Genomic DNA, 20,448 nt, shown 5'->3' with positions numbered 1-20,448 from the left:
TCTTCCATTGTTTCCTGGGGGCGGGGATTCGATTCTTTCTCCAGGGAAGTCCAAAGAATCCATGAAGAACCAGAGAATCTTAGCAGAAGGATGGGACAATGTGGCAAGCCTAACCCAAATGTACATCCAGGCCAATGTCAAACCTGAGAATCCTCCAAGCCAAACAGAATAGGAATATTGTTGCAAACCCAACAAATGTACAACCCAAGAATCCAAGGCAATGTAAAAAGAGAGAATCCACAGCAAACCACAAACCCAACACAACGAACTCTCGCAAAGAAAGTTGCAAGACCCATAGAACTAATTTTTAAGGACAGAAGTGAAGCCAAATTTACCTGGCAAGCCAAAACCAAGCCCTGGAGAGAAGACACTGACACACCACAAAATTCAAGGGGAGGGGGGAAACAGTCCTGTGAGCCCAAATGCTGGTTCCTGATGTTCCTGGTTACTCCCAAATATTTCTATTACGTATTTGAAGGGCTGTCACTTAGAGGAGGGCAGAGAGCTGTTCCTGTTGACAGGATAGGACTTGCAATAATGGGTTTCAATTGAAGGCGGAATGGTACCAGCTGGATATTAGGGGAAATTTTTTTCCAGTAAGAGTTGTTTGACAGTGGAATGGGCTCCCTAGGAAGGTGGGCGAGCTCCCCCCTCACTGGCAGTCTTCAAGCAGAGGCTGGACAAGCACTTGTCAGGGAGGCTCTAGGCTGATCCTGCATTGAGCAGGGGGGGTTGGACTCGATGGCCTGTGTGTGGCCCCTTCTGACTCTATGACTCTGTGATTTCTGGGATTTTTTGGGACCCATTTCCTGGTATCCCAGAAAATCCTAGATACCATCCAGAGGCCCAAAGATACCTGGAAAATACCAATACAGTATTTTTCGGATATATATTTGGATCAGATGTATCTCTAGTTCAGCTTATCTCTTTTAGACCCACAGCTTTTCGTTCTGCGGAATGGAGATCAAGGCCCCACAAGCAGCAGCATTGCTCCTCTAGTGTTCTGATTAGAAGGAGCATCGTGTTATAGCCTACACATTACAACATGCTTGTTCTGTCCGCTGCAAAGCAGGGCCTGTTTATCTGGGACAACATCACCTGGAAATCATGTCCAATCTCCCACCCCTACCCACTTTGAAAACTTCAAATTTACTGTAAGAAATAAGAAGAGCCCTGCTGGATCAGAGCAGTGAGAGCCATCCAGTCCGGCATCCTGTCTCACACGGTGGCCAAGCAGTTGCCCTGCAAGGTCATCAAATGGGGCGTGGGGGCCAAAGCCTTTCCCTGATGTCACCTCCTGGCACTGGCATTCGGAGGTTGACTGCCTCTGAATGTGGAGGTTCCCTTTAGTTACCATGGCTGGCAGCCACTGATAGATCTATCCTGCATGGTGAATCCATTTTAAAACATACTCAAAATTAGTCTGTAAACATTCTCTGTCATTGAGTAAGATGTAAAAACGTTGCCTGAGGAAACCATATATACTTCTTGGGGGGGGGAATTCATTTGACGGAAAAGGGGGGCAGAGAGAAGGTCTCAAGGCACCTCTGTTGCTCTATTGCCTACTCGTTTTTCAGCAGGGCTCGAGTAGAAACCCTTGGAAAGACCCAATGAAGTGAATGAACGCTCCAGAGCTTATCTACGTGGCTACTTGCAGAGGCTACCTATCATCCAGGTAGCCTGCACCAGATCTGCTTACATGGGCATGGTGGATTGCACCGTTACATACCATGTGGGTGATATGCATGTCACCAGCATGACACACAGCTATTCAATCAGCAGGGGTGGAAGATACCCACATTGTCTGAGGAGCACTGCAACATTCATAAACCGAGGCAGCCCCATTGCCATTTAAGGCAATGAAGAAACCAAATCTTAGCTGCCAGAGCACAGAGAGACGGCACAAGCCTGGTGCTTCCGGGTTGTACCGTTTGGGTGTTCTGCATAGGCAAATCTGATCTCTGAAACACTGACCCTGACATAAGTACTTTCCATACATGCACACACACAGTTGTGTGGAAACCACTTTCCCACATGCTGATCTCATCCTGTTGGGAACGTGTGTGTGTGTGGGTATCACAGCCTCATCCATGGCAGGCGGGGAGCAGATCCTAGGCTGCTGTGGGTATGTGTGTGGACAGGATCAGAGAGCTGCTCACACTATATTCTGTATACAACAGTCAACTATAACATGTGAAGGAACCCAGGATGAGGAGAGGATGCCACCAGTCGAGAAGTAATCTACCACCATTGTCAGTCTTTTCAGCAGAATTCTTGAAGGGACAAAAGTGAAGATTCTCCTCAGCTTAAGGAGGAGGTGGGTGAGGCAGAGAGGCTGTGCTAGAATTATACATCACACATACACCTTTCCAAGCTTAACATGTTTTTTAAGGTTTTTAAGGGAGATTGTGAAATTCACTCTGCTGTTTTCCTGAAGCCTCCTGACAAGTTGTGCCAGTGAAGAAACTTATCGAGCAATTCTTGTGAGAGGGGAAAATACACGTGGGCTTGGTCAGATATCTCTCTGCAGAATGGGCCACTGAATGCTTCTCTCAAGAATCCAGATTTTTAAAAAAGAAAAGTAGGCAGGTCCCCAGCTGTTTTTTTTAAGGCGTGGGCAATACTTGCTTCACTCTCCGATAGCCCTAACATTGCCAATCGCAGCAGGGAGCACCACAGCACCTCTTCCTGTGGCCTCTTCGCACGTGAGAGGTGGCCTGCTCCCCCCACCAGGCCACCTGCCAATCTGAACTTGGCTGGACTACCTGCATACCTCTGTTTTCTGTAAAGTTGCCTATGCTGAGGATGTCACTGAGCTCTTGATAGTGGTTTTGCTTAATGTAGGTTGTCTTCTCAGGAGTGTCCTGAAGCTGCATAGTGACCTCCTCTAGAGATTTGTCCAGCTGTTAAAAAAAGAAAAAACACATTGGAAGAGGATCACAGCAGCCAGTTTTTGCAATCTCTTTATGCACTAAAAGCAGGAATTTCCCCTCCTTTGTGACACACAAAATACATGCACACATATAGAAATCGGCTAAGGTCTTGTGATGGTCTCTTCCCAATTAATGTCAGAAGTATTCTATAACCTGTTGACTTTATATTTTATGACTGAGCCTTTGAAAGTGGATTGACCTTAGAATTTTTTTATCACGAGATACTTGCTTATAATGTTATTGTTGTAATGATTGATTTTAGGAGTACATGTTTTGGAAATGAATTTTGTATTCCCCTTTGGAATCTTTGCCAGCAAGTAAACACCAGAATGCAATTTTGGATCTATATTTTGGATCCACTTTTAGAAGGAAAAAGAGATAGAATTTTTTCATACTCATGATCAGATTATTAAGATACCACAGAAGAATAATTCTTTAAATCGAATGTGTATGGAACACGGCAGTCGACATGGTTTTCTCTCCCAATTTGGACTAGATATGTCCAAAGCAATGGTATTTTATGTCTAGGTGCAAGTTGTGGTCACATGGGTAAAGGTGTGCTAGAAATGGTTTTTGATCTAATGTTTTATTTGGAATTAATTTTGCTTATCATTAGTTTCATTTTATTATTCTTCTGTTTAATTTTGCAGGAAGTGAACAGGTGATTTCAAGAATGATGCCAACATTTATGGAATTGAAAAATTCCATGGAATCCTTTAAAAATAATGTGATGCAATTATAGAGGGGAAAAACACTCTGTGATATCATCGTGTGAGTAATTTAAATGGTATAATTCCTATACAGGCTTATAAACTTTTTCTGTAGTTCTGAATTGTGTGTAAAGTGCCTTCAAGTCGCAGCCGACTTATGGTGACCCCTTTTGGGGTTTTCATGGCAAGAGACTAACAGAAGTGGTTTGCCACTGCCTTTCTCTGCATAGTGACCCTGGTATTTCTTGGTGGTCTCACATCCAAGTACTAACCAGGGCTGACCCTGCTTAGCTTCTGAGATCTGACAAGATCAGGCTAGCCTGGGCCATCCAGGTCAGGGCCAGTTCTGAATTACGTACTGATTTTTGATTTGGCTTTAACATCCTTGTTATTGAGAACCTATTATTAGATACTGAATGTTTCAGATGTTCATCCTGTGTAGACTTTTTATTTTCCCTTAGGGTTATTCATGGGGTTAAATTGCTGTGGAGGGGGTGTCCAGTGGTGGCAGAGCTTCATCCTTTCAACAGAGACATGGGCCAGTCGGATGACCTTTGATAGTGACTTGTGGTTCTGATACTTCTCGCCTTGTGAAGAACACATACCTGAGGAGTTGTTTTATTTTCATTGCTTCCTGACTCCAAAAAGCATTTTTGTTTCCCCTGTAAATTCTCTGTTGAGAATCAAGGCTAGAAGTGTCTGGTTGTTATGGGAAGCTGCTGAAGAACAGAGTCAAGACTGTGTTTAGGAAGTGAGGTCTGAGCTGATGGAGGCAGGAAGTGTGATTATTGGAGAGAAAATGGATAAAGGAGAGGAAGGAGGGGAAACCTGGCATGCTGTATTTTTATTTTATTGTACGCATGCTCACATTCCTCTAAAATATTTTGAACCAAACCTTTTTTGTGTTGGAATACACATTCAAAACAGGAACTGTAAGGTTGCTAGTAAGGTTTCAGCCGGAATAGTCCAGATAATTGAGCCTCCTTTTTACAAACAGTCCTCTTATGTGTCGCAACTGTGCCTTTTCATTGTTGATATGGCACACAACCAAAGGGCTTTGCATTTGTTTCTGGAAAACATTTACAGTCCCCCCGCCAACAGAAATCACCTCCTGTGTTTTGTTGATATGGTGCCCATATTGCTGGAAATAACCGTGTGTCTGCATGAAATTTAAATGCATGGTGAAGGTACACCACATGTCTCAACCCACCCCCACTAGCTTTGACGCAGGAAGAAAGCAAGTGACTGATTGCACAAGCAAGCATGTAATGACTTTCCTATTGTTACACAATATATCCTTAGTCCGTGGGCAGAAAAACAGCAGCAAACTGTATTTGTTCTCTTTCTTCCCTCGCTTTCCTCAGGGGCCACATTTCATCAGATCGTAGCATTATGTGAGATGTGGAATACGGAATAAATGATACCGAAGAAAGTAATTTGCCTGTAGGGTGTGCCGTAAGGGTGTGGATGTCTTCCCTCTCAAAAGGGCATCATTCAACAAGTTGGGCTCACCAGCTCATCACTCTAATGGGAGAATCTGTACCTACGGAAACCAGTGTGGATCACAAAGGAGCCCCGAACAGAGCCACTACATTATAAGGAATCGGGGGAAGGGGGCTGCAGGCATTTTCCCCATCTTTTCCCCAGTGCCGGAGGCCAGCCCCCCAGCTCACAGTCTCACCCTTCATTAGCACCTGGATGCTTGAGGCTGCAGCAGAGAAGAACAAGGAAGTTGCGAGGAGGGGCATGCAATGCAGGCAGGGGCACTGAGGGGCTGGGAAGGGGTCTTCCTGGGCGACTGCAGCCCGCAGCAGCTGCCTGAACCGAAGGCGCTTGCGGCCACCTGAAGGCTTTTCAGTTTTGAGGCGCTGTTTGAACTCGGGGCTTCCTCGGGGCTCCTGCGCGGATAGAGGTCCTTTGTATCTGGACTAGGATCACTTTGAATTGTTTCAAAAGACAATGAGTTCATCATAAAGCTCTCTGTCCAGCCTAGAGAAACTTGTCTTGGGCCCAAGCATATACCTCTGAAGTCTGTGATGCTCTGGAACATACATCTGAAATGCTCCTCCATCTGAGGGACGTGCCACATTTCTTTTTAATGTTTAACTTTGCACAATTCCAGTCCCACCCACCAAACACATTTCCCAGTCTCTGCAAACAATTCAACTGTACGATTCTGGGCAGCAGAGCTAATTCCAGTCTCTCTGAATTAAAGAAATCAGCAGTAACATTTAGCTATTTGCACATAGTCTGTATTGCCTAGTGTTGGACTTTTAAAATATTGATCACTGGGGTTATTACAAAGGAAAAGACTGGGTAAAAAGAACACTAACCTTTTTAAAAGAAACATGAACCTGAGCTTGGAAGTCTATTCAAGAATCTCTGGTTAAAAATAAAAGGAGTAAGAAATAATAGTAATATTATGGTAGGGGTCTGCTATACACCACCAAACCAGGCAGAGGACTTGGATAAGACACTCCTAGACCAGATTACAAAGTTCTGAAAGAGTCGGGACGTGGTCATGGGAGATATCTGTCCAACTCTGCTAAAAGTGAAAGGTCAAATAAATTCCTGACTTGTCTTGCTGACAACCTCATTGTCTAGAAAGTGGAGAGGGGATCTGCTACCTTGGACTGGATTCTCACCAACAGGGAAGAACTGGTGGATGAGGTGAAAGTAGTGGGCCCCCTGGGTAGTGGTGACCATGTAATTTTGGAATTTATAAACCTGGGGAAGGGAATAGCTGTACGTAGTCAGACATATAGGTTGGACTTCAGGAAGACAAATTTTAACAAAGTAAAAGTTATGTTGGGTAGAATCGCATGGTCAGAAATACTTAAGGAGAAGGGAGTTCACGAGGGGTGAGAGTTTATTAAAAGCAAAAAACTGAAGGCAAAATCACAAATTATTCCTAAGAGAAGGAAAAATGGGAGAAGCTTAAAGAAGCCAGGGTGGCTCCATAAACAGATTTCTAAAGATCTGAAGGTAAGAGCCCCGTGGCGCAGAGTGGTAAGCTGCAGTACTGCAGTCCAAGCTCTGCTCACGACCTGAGTTTGATCCCGACGGAAGTCGGTTTCAGGTAGCCGGCTCAAGGTTGACTCAGCCTTCCATCCTTCCGAGGTCGGTGAAATGAGGACCCAGCTTGCTGGGGGTAAAGGGAAGATGACTGGGGAAGGCACTGGCAAACCACCCCGCAAACAAAGTCTGCCTTGGAAACGTCGGGATGTGACGTCACCCCATGGGTCAGGAATGACCCGGTGCTTGCACAGGGGACCTTTACCTTTTTAAAGATCTGAAAAACAGAAAAGATTTATTTAGGAAGTTGAAGGAGGAGTTTATAACCAAGGATGAGTATAAACAAATAACTAACAACACACAATATACATACATATATAAAATTTAAATATACGGTTAAAACCATAAAAGCCTAATCTGAGCTAATGGGTATATATCCTATATGTCGATGGCATCCTAAAATATACTCTCATTACCCTACCCCCTAAAAGGCAGAAATATTCCCAGATGGTGGCAGGCCAGAATGACAATAGGCGGGCACCTGCTAGCAGCAATCTCACTGCTTCAGTGGGGAGGAGACAGAAAACCAAAAGACGGGGGAAAGCAAACAAAAAGGAAAGGAGGGGAAAGGGAAGGGGAAGGGAATAAGAAGGGAAAGGAGAAGAAAAGGGGAGGGAGGGGAGAAGGGAATCACAGAATCATAAGAGTTGGAAGGGACCATCAGGGTCATTAAGTCCAACCCCCTGCCCAATGCAGGAAATTCACAACTACCTCCCCCCCCACACCCCCAGTGACCAGAAGATGGGCAAGATGCCCTCCCTCATCGTCTGCTTAAGGTCACAGAATCAGCATTGCTGACAGATGACCATCTAGCCTCTTCTTTAAAACCTTCAGGGAAGGAGAGCTTACCACCTCCCGAGGAAGCCTGTTCCACTGAGGAACCGCTCTGACTGTTAGAAAATTCTTCCTAATGTCTAGATGGAAACTCTTTTGATTTAATTTCAACCCGTTGGTTGGGAAAGGGAATCCAGTTAATATAATACTGTCACTGCCCTCAACTGTAGGCCGGGTGGAATATTTCCATTTTACAAGCCCTGCGGACCTGAATGAGGTCCCACTGGGCCCGGATCTCACCACCAGGCCAGGGCCAAAAAAGCCCTGGCCCTGGTTGAGAACAGCTGGTCCATCTAAGGGCCAATCTTAGAAATTTATGGGGGAAAGGTGTGGACGATTGCCCAGAGTTTCTTGGTTTCTTCCCTGTGGTGGTTCCTGAAGTTATAACTTAGGTTAGCAAAAGGGTAATGGAGTTTGACCATGCCAGCACACAGGCCTGTGCAAGTTGTGCAAGCTCTACTTTTGCAGTGGGGGCTCCTCCCTTTGACCCCCCCTCACCATATCTAAGCCTCCTTGCAATTCCTGACCACGGGCAAGATTTTATGTTAGGCAGACTGAATGTCCAATGAAGTGCAGAGCTCAGAGGCACCAAACCTCCCTATTCTGATTGCTACTGCTGCTGGGCATCTGGAGTAACAGAGAATCTAGACCGAGTGTCACAGAAGTACTGTGCCACAGTCCTATTTTCCACTGGGCATCAGCTGCCACCACTGACTGGAGTGCTTTGCTGCTGCGGCTGCTCCTCTGTTGCTGTTGGGTGGGGCGCAGCCGCTGCAGCTCCAGCCACAGCGCAGCTCCCCCCCCCCAGTATGCAGCACCCACAAGGCTATCCCGGATTCCACCCAAACCGTCCACAACGGAGGATCAGGAGCCGGGCCGTCTCAACGACAATCCCCACTGCTAGAACCAGGGACGCCTGAGGCAGCACAGGGGGCTGCGACTCCCCTCAGGCCTCACTTCCTCCAAATGCCTGCTACCATTGCTGTGTATCACAAGAGGACGACGACTCTCCAGAAATCATGCTCTGCGAGGAGAGTGGTGCTGGCAGCTGTCTCTCCATTCCCACTTGCTCACAGAGGCCCACTGGCCCTCTTCCTCCCCACGGAATAGCTGGCAGTGGGGGATGGAGAGGAAGAGGAGGAGAGCAGCTGCTGGGTCTGAAGGAGGGGGGTTGGGGACCCCTACACTTATTATAAAAGAGCTCACCCAGGCTATCTTACCAAAGAGGGTGTCTAGAAATGTTGAGTAGAGCTGTAAAAATATCTCGCCTTCACCCAGGGATGAGCAAACAAGTCTCCCCACCCCCAAGTAAGAATGATATGAAGAAATACAGATCATATTTAAAAAGGTGGCAGATCTAATAAAAAATACATAGTCTAATCTAAGGCAAACTCAAACAATCACTTTTTGTCTAAGAGGTAGAGCAGAAGGTTTTTCACATCAAATCCACAGACCCCTAACAGAGGGATGACTGAAAAGTCCATTTAACAATGATCAACCTCACCCCTATTTTTTCCTGCTACATCATCATCCAGAACAGCTAAGGCAGAACACAACCCAACCAAACTGGGGTACTATTATTTCCCACTCTGGTCAATGAGAGAGACTGAAACAAACATACAACTCTCCTATCATATCAGCAGTCCTTAAAAATACTCCGGTTGGGATGTATTGTGACCCCAACAATCAAGCAGTTATGTGAAAAGTCAGCTCGTGCACATATACTGTGTGGCTAGCTTGTTGAAAAAAGCTGATACGACATACATGCCGATAATAATACTGGCCTGCCTGGGACTTCCGGGGTTTACAGCTCTGAGTGCAGGTGTGCGATTTTCTGCACGCCGGTGAGGGGGGACAGAAGGGGGGGTTCCGAAAGGGCCCCCTATATCAAAACACCACCTCTGGTATATGGAGGTGAGTGGTACCAGGCGTGAATGGCGGCAGGTCCTGAGGCGAGGTGACGGCGAGGCTCTGGCTGAGTATTGCAGTGTTCGCAGTGACGGGACACTCCCGGCACCATGATTAAAATCTCCCGATGGCCAGATGGACGCTTAAAAGAACTGTAAGCAATAAATCTAAGTACTAAATAACTCTCAATTACTTACAAGTCACAAACTGGAGTACCTCTCAGCGGTGTTAACAAGCTATAAATCTTTAAAGACTTTTTTACAACTCTTTCGGCAGATGAAGAAGAAGGAGGGGAGGAGTTTTACTGTTGCAGAGCTCTCAGCTGTTGGAAAGGTTTACACAGATTTATCTGCCTGGGTACATCTTGGTAAAAATATAATGGAGATATATCTTTAGAATGTCCAAACACTAACAGTTCAGTTTGAAGAAAATATTCTCTCCAAGACCTATGTTTTATAGGATTGAATCAGGACTGTGTGAAATAGTTTGGGATGGCACGTTAATTGAATTGGTTTAAGACCTCCCCCCCCCCCCCGCTCCTGCAGAAAGTCTACAGACCCGCAATAAAGCCCCTAAATGGAGAAAAAGGAGGATAAAAAAAACCTTTAACAACCCAGCAATTAACACTGTCTACAGTACCGGTGAGAAGGGCTTCCATATGGACTCCCCAGACATTGACTGTTTTAACAATTGCTGCCCCACAGACTTTGAAGGGGGAAAAAACGAAAACTAAATTGAGTATGGAGGAGATGTTGGCATCTATCCATGAGACAGTGATTAAAAATCAGCGGATTTTAAACTAACATACCACAATCTTGACAGATCATTCGCAACAGATTTCTCAACATACAGAACTTTTGAAACAACAGTCAGAATCTGTGCAACAAAACACCAAAGCAATTGATTCCTTGAAGGACAGTCTCACCGGCCTTATCGCAAAACAAGATAAAATGGAGACAAAACTCCAAAAGACCTGGCAAAACAGTAAGGATACAAAAAAGAAGATGGAGACGGTGGAATGTAAAGTAGAGGGGCTTGAAAGAAGAGAGGAACTGCATCAGGATCAGATAGCAATGTTGGATTTAAAAATGAAGGAGTTGATGATAAGATTACGTGGACTTCGAGAAGGGAGTGAAACAACGAATTTGCTAGACTTCCTCATTTCACATCTGGCCACATTTCTGAAAGAGGATGATGAAAATGTCATACAAGGTATGCTGGTGACAGCCTATAGAATTAACTCCGCCTATGCCAAGATAAACAAGGTACCCAGAGATTGTATAATCCAGCTACAATCCAAAAGCTACAGAGATCTCATATTTCGTGAGCACTACCAAGATCCACTGACAATTGAGGGAGTAAAATTACACCTCATGAAGGAGATTCCTCCAAGAATTCTGAGAAAGAGAAAAGATTTTAAATTTCTGACGGAAAGACTCAATCTTAATCAAATCCAATTTCGCTGGGAAATACCACAAGGAGTATCCTTTTTTTTTTTTTTTTTACAAGGGAAAGACACATAGAATTTTGGACACTCTGAAGGCGGAAGAATTTCTACAGAGTTATGACAAAAAACTTTAAAAAGGGAAGACATCACCGCAGGAATTTCAAGATCCACAAGACTGGAAAAGACCAGATGACCAGAAAAAATCAGAAGCGAGTGGAGGGATAACAGGGGAAGAGGACTCTGATGCTGTTTAAATTTAGATGGGAGGGAGGAGGTTAACTGCGGGACTGAATATAACTTGATTTGTTTATTTAGGGGTGTTGCAGGAGGGAGGGAGGGAGACATTTGAGAAATTTATGTCTATTAAGATATTATCTTGGAATATAAATGGCTCTAATTCTCCAAATAAGAGGAGAAAGATTTTTCAGCATCTAAAAAAAATTGAAATCTGATGTTATTTGTTTACAGGAGACCCACATGCTACAGAAAGATGTACATCTGCTAGAATGTAATAGACTGGGAGACTTGTTCACGGCTTGTAATGGTAACAAAAAAACGAATGGAGTGGCTTTTTATGTGGCTAAATATTTGGAACCAGAATTAATTTATAATGAGGAAGAAGGCAGAATTTTAATTATAAAAATAACTATACAGTCATAAGATATTATTCTTATAGGTCTATATGCACCAAATAAGAACCAAAAACAATTTTTTGTGGAGCTGGGACCTATACTTGCTGAATTTGGAGATGATAGAATGATATGGCTAGGGGACTTTAATGGGGTAATAGATCCTAGTATAGACAGAAGTTTTAAAAAGAAGAGAGACAAAAGGGAAGGGAAGCTTCCAGATGCTTTTTGTAATATGGCTCATCATTGGAATATGTATGATACTTGGAGAAGTAGGAATTTTACAAGAAAAGGCTATACTTTTTTTTCAGACAGACATCTCTCCTCATCAAGAATTGATATGATTTGGTCCTCCTTGGCTTTAATGAATAAGTTAGAGGAAGTAGAAATCTTACCAAAGGTTTTAACAGATCATAATGCAATAAGAGCTAAATTTAAAATGGGTTTTGATAAAAGAAAAATATGGAGGATTAATGAAAACTTATTGAGGAGGAAGGAGTGTAGAGAAAAAATACAGTTAGCTACACAAGAATACTTAATTAATAACTTAGATAGGGGAACTCCAGATACAGTGGTTTGGGATGCTGGGAAAGCAGTCATTAGAGGGGTCCTGATCCAACAAAATTCTATTTGGTATAACAATAAGGAAAAAATTAAAAAGTCTTTTAGAGAATATAAGGCAAAAAGAAAGGCTCCTTATAAAAAATATAGATAAAACCAGTAGACAAAGAATACAGAAGAACTAAAGACACTACAACAACAGTATGCAGTTCTAATCACAGCAGAGATTGAAAAATTGTTTTGTTTAATAAACAGAGATATTTTGAGCATGCAAATAAAGCAGGTAAATTACTCGCCTTGCAAATGAAAGGGAACAAGAAAGAACCAATTTTAAAAATTAAAAGAGGGTGTGTTATAACAATTGACCCCAAATATATTCAAAAAAACATTTATAGAATATTATACTAGATTATATGCAAGAGGGGATGTAGTTGAACAACAGATGGCTGTATATCTGTTGGAAAATAAATGTAAAGAGATTAATCAAACATTACAAAATATTTTGGAGGAACCTATAACTCAGGAGGAATTAAACAAAGCAATTAATAAAAGTAAACTTAATAAATCATCAGGACCCGATGGTTTTACAGCAATTTATTATAAGTGTTTTAAAGATCTCCTTAGTCCTCTCCTTCTGAAGATTATGAATGCTAGTTTGGAGACTGGAGTAATACCACAAACATGGAAACAAGCTAATATTACCCTAATACCAAAACAAGATACAGACCATTTGGATATAAAAAACTATAGGCCTATCTCATTGTTGAATAATGATTATAAACTGTTTGCTGATATTTAAGCAAGCAGACTGAAGACTGTACTTAATGAGATAATTCATGAAGATCAGGCTGGTTTTTTACTGGGAAGACAAATTAGTCAAAATGTTAGAGTAGTGCTGAATTTAATAGAATTTAATAGACCAAAAACCTGACTTGCAATTAGCATTATTCTTTCTGGATGCTGAAAAAGCATTTGATAATGTTCATTGGAATTTTATGAAAAAAGTGCTGCAACAAATGAATTTTGGCCCTAAATTTAGGAGGGCCATAGATAGCATATATAACTTTCAAATGGCTACTTTACTTATAAATGGGGAAGAGACACATAAGATAGAGATTCAAAAGGGTACCAGACAGGGCTGTCCTCTCTCCCCATTATTATCTATCTTAGTACTAGAAATATTAAATGAAAAAATTAGGGAAGATAGAGCTTTAAAAGGGGTTATGAATATGAATATAAGGTAAGAGCTTACACTGATGATATGGTGTGCATTCTTGCCGACCCTATTGACAATGCTAAAAAATGGATGGAAGTATTTAGAGCCTATGGAAACCTCTCAGGTTTTAGATTAAATAGGGATAAATCTAAAATATTAGCGAATTTATTTTTACAAAGAAACAACAACAGGAATTATTTTTAATAACAGGCTGTAAAATAGAGAGTAAAATTAAATATTTAGGTATTTGGATCACTAAGAGTAGTATAAATTTATACCAAAATAATTATGTGAAAATATGGGAAAAATTTTAAAAAGACCTAATAAATTGGGAAAAATTACCAATCTCATGGCTAGGCAGGATTGCCATAATAAAGATGATGGTTCTTCCAAAGATGTTGTTCCTGTTTCAGAATTTGTCAAAGCCGCCTGCCTGCCTGGCCCGCCTGCCTGGTACACTATGAGACTGCTGACTGCGCGGCCGCACGTTGTCATTTGTGGCAGAGCTGCACTCAAGGGGCCAAAGAGCCGCAGTTTGCCGACCACTGGGTTAAAACAATGGATTATGTTAGAAAACCCCAGATTGTTAGATTTAGAAGGACATAATATGAGATTCGGCTGGCACGCATATTTATGGTATGATAAAGACAGGGTGAACAAAGAATTTAAGCATCATATTATAAGAGCGAGTTTATTACAAGTTTGGAAGAGATATAAGAGAGGTTTTGAATCTAAAACTCCAGGATGGCTTAGACCCCTGGAGGCTTTCTCAAGAAGAGGTCCAAATATGAATGCTCATTGCAAGACATATAGAGAATATATACAGTATGAAAATGGTCAATGGAAATTAAAAAGTAAGGAAGAATTAGGTATTTTAGATTGGTTTAAATATTTCCAATTAAATGATATATTTCAAAAAGATCAAAGGTTAGGGTTCATAGACAAGAACTCAACTTTGGCGGTAGTATTAGAATCGGAAAATAAAGGTTTGATTTCCAAAACGTATCAGTTGATACTAGAATATAATCTAGAACAAGAAAGAGTCAAAAAGGTTATGATAGCATGGGCAGTAGATATAGGACATAATATTCATCTGGAAGATTGGGAAAGACTTTGGAAAAAAGAATTTAAATTTACAATTGCTAGTAGTATAAGAGAGAATGTATAAGATGTTTTATAGATGGTTTATAACCCCAGAGATATTGGCCAAAATGGACAAATCTATTTCTGATAAATGTTGGAGATGTAAAGAACAAAAAGGCACATTTTTCCACGCTTGGTAGATTTGCAATTCAGTTAAAAAAAATTTGGAAAAAGGTTATAAGAGAAACTAACAATTTTATTTACGGGAACATAAAACGGAAACCGGAATCCTGCCTAATAGGCCTGTTTACCAAAAGGAATGGAGAAGGCAGACAAGATAATTTGCCATTATAGTTTTGTAGCTTCAAGAATAATATTAGCTAAAACCTGGAAGGGAGAAACTAGGCTTCTTTTAAAGGATTGGAGAGATAAAGTATTATATTTTGTACAAATGGCCAAATTAACTAATAGTCTGCATGGAAATGATGTAGAAGAGTTTAAAAGATACTGGCATAAGGCCTTTGTACTCTGGGCTAACACGGCAAAGATTGATTTTATGAAGATTGTGAAAGAGTTGTAAATAAAATATTGTAGTAAAGGGAAACTAAATATATAATGGATGATATAAAGTTAAGGAGTACTTCTCCGGAAGTCACACTGGGTGGTGGGTGGGCACACAACACGAGGGAGGGAAGGGGACTTTCACTTTAAATTTTATATTATTTCTTGTTTTGTTTTTTTGTTAATTTGTTTAACTGTTTAAAATCTTTTTTCTTTCTACTTTTTTTCTTTATGTTCTTTATTATAAAAAAGAAAAATATTTTTCTGTTAATAAAAATTATATTAAAAATTATAATAATACTGGCCTGCCTAACAGGGGCATTATAAGGGTTACTGAGCCAATATATGTGGACAAAATAATTCCCCTCATTTGCAATTTGGAGATAAAAACCATCTGCATGCAGTTGTCAAAAGTGGTTGATAACAAGCTGGGAACTGGGGGTACCTGTGCCCCCTCCCCATGCTATTTCCTCTTTCTCTCCTCCTGGCAGCCCCCATATCCTCATCTTTCCCGACTTCCTTCTCTCCTTCCCACTCATCAACCTGCCCTGCCCCCTACCTGCTTTATTATTTAATTCATGTATACCCCATCTTTTCCCTTTATCCTCACTTTTCTCCTATATTGTTCTCCTCCTTCTCCACTTTATTCCCATAACAGCCCCAGTGAGGTCAGAGACACTGAGGCTGAGTGCCTGGCCCAGGGCCACCCAATCACAGGAGAGTGAGGATTTGAACCTGAGTCTCCTAGATCTTTGTCTGACACTCTTACCACTACACCCCACACTTCCATCTGGCGGCCACTGTTGAATAGTATAGTGAGTCGTCAGTTGGATGCCACTGGCCTGGGAACGTTGTACAAATTGCGTGAACGTTGTACTGCATACGTGTTAATATTAATATTGTACAGTGCTGGATACTCTAACCCTCCTTTGAAACAATCCCTTCAATGAATTAGAAGGAATCACGCCAAACCGACTGGACAAACAGGGCATAGTTTACAGTTAAGACAGGCTGTTTTCATGGAGTTGTTGCTTGAGTGGTCATCTGTGCATTCTTGGAGAAAGAAACTATTTACAAGGAAAACAATTAAGGCCAGCTCTGGAGAAGAAAATCCTCTCAGAGAAGTTCCCTAGTGCTGCCAAGGCTGTGATAGATGGAAAGGAACTGAGCCGGAAGATGCAACTCCTCCCCCTCTCAGAGCATGAGCAGTCTGAGGCCATGTTCCTCTCTGCTCTAGGAGTGTCCAAACTACAATTCTGCATGGGTGCAAAACTCATCAGTGGTGAGCACAGGTACCTTCAAGAAGTAATTAAGGTATATCCTTTTGGTCAATAATGTTGTAAAATAATTGGCAGGAGCCTCTCTGTTGAGTGCATGCTGATATATTCAGGAGTAATGGCAATATGTCAGCATACTTGGCCTGAGGGACCCGAGGGCAGCTGGGGGGTTGTCTGTCATTTTAAATACCAGATGAACTCTTAGGCTCAGTGAGTCAGGATATGAGGGGTTATCTCGGTCTCCACACTACTGTCAGGTTTGAAGTTGAAAAGTTCTGATGAAAGAGTTATTCTCAGTTTTGGACAAGTTCCTGGCTGTATAAAATTAGAAGCCATGCAATCTCCACAAGATGGAGCAGCCAATAACCAAATCACACAGTTAGCGATACCTCTGTAATTTTCATTCTCAGCTCATGATTTTCTGACTGTAGACTTTCTAACCGAGTCGTGGTGGTCTGGTTGACACTGGTGACAGACGTTGATGTTTTCGAGTCATCTTTCTTCTGATTTTGAGTGAACTGGAGCCCTCTGTTTCGAGTTGCAGCATCTGGGTTTGTTCTCAGGGTTATTAACTGAAAGTGTTAAAACCAGTGTTAAAAATCTGAAGAATATTTATTTATTTGTTGTTGTTGTTTTGGTACCTGTGCTAAATTAAAGGTTTCTTAACATGCCACCAGTCTTCCGTGGCATGGCAGCCTCCAAGGTAATGTAAAAAGTGGTCCTCCCCCCCCCCCCGATCCTGGAAACTGGAGTGATGGTGCAAGTTGGAAGGATTCCTTCCACACCATGTTGGGTTTCTAACACTACTGGAGCATCACAAAAAGTTCATACATCACAGAAATAACAGGGCTCTGTAGATTTCCCCCCCAATTTATAATTAAAAATTACATTTGTTTCATTCCTCTTTTTTGGATTTTCCATCCTCAAACCCACCAATACGGGCTCCTAAATTCAAGCTATTGACAGTGGTAATTTCCCATTCATATAGCAACGTGGGTAAGATTTTCAGCCCAAAGTAGGCAGACTTGATCAGACCAACAATCCCTCTAATCCAGCCTCCTGTCACACGCAGTGGCCCAACCAGGCCCCTCAGAATGCCTTATGGACAGGGCATGGAGCTGAAACCTCCCCCTGTCAGGGCTCCCCAGCATCAGTGTCCAGAGACTTCCTGCTTCTGACCATTGGAAGCATTCTAGAGGAATTGCCCCATGGTTCTTAAAGAAGTGAATGTACGCATCCTTCACAAAACAACACGTAATGCAAACAATATGACCCAGAGTAAATCTATAACTTACCTTAGGAACAAAGACTAAGCAGAGTGTAATAGTACTACAGAATATAATGACTAGTGCCACAATGCAGAACTGCACGTTGGGTTGGTCCCGTGTGAGAAAGGAAACAGCGGCTCCAATAATGCACATGATGCCCACATTATAGACACTCATGCCGATATATTTACTATCATTCAGAGCGGGAATGCTCACGTTCCGAGTTTCCCAAGCCAAGAAGCAACCAAATAACTGTAACCGGAGGGGGGGGGAGGGGGGGGGGAGAGAAAGAAAAAGATTATAATTTTTAAATGATCAGTAGATTACCACGTATCACACATAATATATTTATTATGCTTTAAGAAGCATAATAAGATCCAGCCAAAGTTAAGAACTTCAAAATCCCACTGACTAATCATCAACTCTATCCACTGATATGAATAGGATTTAAAAGTCCTCAACTTTGACTGTATCATGTCCAATATTTTCAGTCTTCACCTGACTCACCTCTGAAGGTGGGTGTCCCGGAAAAAGGCTCTCCACAGAAGATCGCCATGGATCTCCAGGGTCTGTACAAGAAGGGACAGCCCAGTCCTGCCCTGCTGAAAAAAGTCCATCCTACAGGGTCTGAACACCTGTCACTGAAATATTACTTTCTTCTGCCAAAGGTCGTATCAGCTGAGGAACACGAAATCTATACTATCATGTTCTATGGACGCACGTTCCGGTTTGGACGTTGCTGCCTTGAGCAGCCTCAATGGATGGGCCACAGATGTGGCCCCCCCCCCACCTCCGGCAGTAAGTTCACAATGATGCTGTCCAAAGGTGTCTCTTGCCCTTCACTTGACAAGTTCTTCTGTGTATACAATCCCTTTCCCCATCTACCTAGATAAAGGAGCTAGACAAACGTGCCTCATGGAGGGCTTCCTAAAAGCTATACATAAGGATTGCTAAACTCCCTCACCCTAGAAATGTAAAAGAATGAGATCCATTTGACAGTCAGTGTATGCCTACTGATGAAAAGGGGTCAGATAAAAAGAGGGCAACACAATTCCTGGTGACCTATGAAAAAGGAAATTGGCACGAGGGTTTGGGCCCTGACCTGGCTGGCCTAGGCTAGCCCGATCTTGGAAGCTAAGCAGCTAAGGCCCTGGTTAGTACATAGATGGGAGACCATTAAGGACGTCCAGGATTGGTATGCAGAGGCAGGCAATGGCAAACCACCTCTGAACATCACTTGCCTTGAAAACCCTATGGGGTCGCAGTAAGTTGGATGTCACTTGATGGCACTTTATGCACACACACACACAAATGTTGGGTCAGTTCTAAGACCAGCCTTGGTCTTATGAAAAATATGTACCTGGTTACTCAATTACAGTGAGGGAAAAAAGTATTTGATCCCCTGCTAAATTTGCCCGTTTGCCCACTGACGAAGAAATGACCAGTCCATAATTTTAATGGTAGGTTTGTTGTAGCTGTGAGAGACAGAATAACAACAGGAAAACCCCCAGAAACCCAGAAGACAAAAGTCAGAGATTGATGTGCATTATAATGAGGGAAATAAGTATTTGATCCCCTATCAACCAGCCAGATCCCAACCCTAACCCTAACCCTCAACCTCCTTGTAGCTGTGAGAGACAGAATAACCCCCAGAAACCCAGAAGACAAAAGTCAGAGATTGATGTGCATTATAATGAGTGAAATAAGTATTTGAAATAAGTATTTGAACTTGTCAATGACCATAGTGACCATTAAAACAGTTGGTAACACAGTTCTCCTCTGGGTCATTCAGATGTGCATTGGCAAACTGCAGATGGGCCTGTACATGTGCTGTCTTGAGCAAGGGGACCTTGCAGGCTCTGCAAGATCTCAGTCCTTCAGTTCCCCCGTGTAGTTCTGGGCTGCTTCATCACTGTTCTCATGATCATTGCAACTCCATGAGATGAAATCTTGCATGGAGCCCCAGACCGAGGGAGGTTGAGGGTTAGGGTTAGGATCTGGCTGGTTGATGGGGGATCAAATACTTATTTCCCTCATAATAATGCACATCAATCTCTGACTTTTGTCTTCTGGGTTTCTGGGGGTTTTCCTGTTTTATTCTGTCTCTCACAGCTACAACAAACCTACCATTAAAATTAAGGACTGGTCATTTCTTCGTCAGAGGACAAACGGGCAAATTTAGCAGGGGATCAAATACTTTTCCCCCTCATTGTATGGGGCATTCATCTTGGAGACCCTCTGCATGGAAATGACACCAGCAAAGTGGCTCATGGCTTGAAGGACACTGAGGTTAAGAGGACATGGCTACATGGGTGGGTTTATAAAAAGTACTGCTGAGGAATCAGCACTTAAGAATGTGCTAAGGAAGTTATTTACTCTTGCAAGACCACAAGCCATGGAACTGGACGAGCTCCTGGAATGCACTTTCTTTTCAGCTGTTTGTCAACATTTGATTACGTTACCCCACCACAACCCTGTATCGAGGAAATGGCTGGCATGGCCGGGAAAGAAGATGGGCATGCAGCTGCCCACACATCAGGCACAGGGCACCTTTTCTCCCTCACTTTTATGCTAGGATCATGGCTTAAGGGCAGCTCCGTCAAAGTGACCTGCACTTCTAAGACAAGGGTACGCTAGGGAAGAGGAAAGCATCCTAACTTACTGAAGAACCTGGTCCCATGAAACACTCCTGTAGGAGTGTCCCTGATGCCCGCTGACTAGGTAGGGTTGGTATAAGTAGCTCTAGGAAAGACCCTTCCTCTTTAAGGTCTCCTCCTAGTTCAAGGACCCTGCCTGTTGTAAAGAGGAGGTGCTTTTCAAGGATCAAGACAGCCCCATCCTCCAACCACTGAGGAATCAACGCTCAAACGGTGTTTAGATCCATCTATAAAATACAACTTGTAGGCTACTGCAGCATCAATGTGCCTTGGGGCTACTCAAGGAAGA

General features: G+C 42.6%; 1 protein-coding gene across 1 annotated transcript in view; it reads right to left on the bottom strand.

The window, feature by feature from the left end:
- Window positions 1-20,448, bottom strand: part of GABBR2 (gamma-aminobutyric acid type B receptor subunit 2) — a 725,909-nt gene that overhangs the window by 16,411 nt on the left and 689,050 nt on the right. The window contains exons 15-17 of the mRNA XM_056862472.1: window positions 17,530-17,754; window positions 16,624-16,806; window positions 2,774-2,903 (exon numbers count right to left, since the gene is read on the bottom strand). Of these exons, the coding sequence (XP_056718450.1) occupies window positions 2,774-2,903; window positions 16,624-16,806; window positions 17,530-17,754 (538 nt within the window). The remainder of the gene's footprint in view (window positions 1-2,773; window positions 2,904-16,623; window positions 16,807-17,529; window positions 17,755-20,448) is intronic.

Source organism: Euleptes europaea, chromosome 17 (genome assembly GCF_029931775.1).
Source record: "Euleptes europaea isolate rEulEur1 chromosome 17, rEulEur1.hap1, whole genome shotgun sequence".
In the NCBI taxonomy this organism is placed as follows: domain Eukaryota; kingdom Metazoa; phylum Chordata; class Lepidosauria; order Squamata; family Sphaerodactylidae; genus Euleptes; species Euleptes europaea.
The sequence above is the reverse complement of the archived record's forward strand: the minus strand, read 5'-3'. Positions and strand labels throughout refer to the sequence as shown.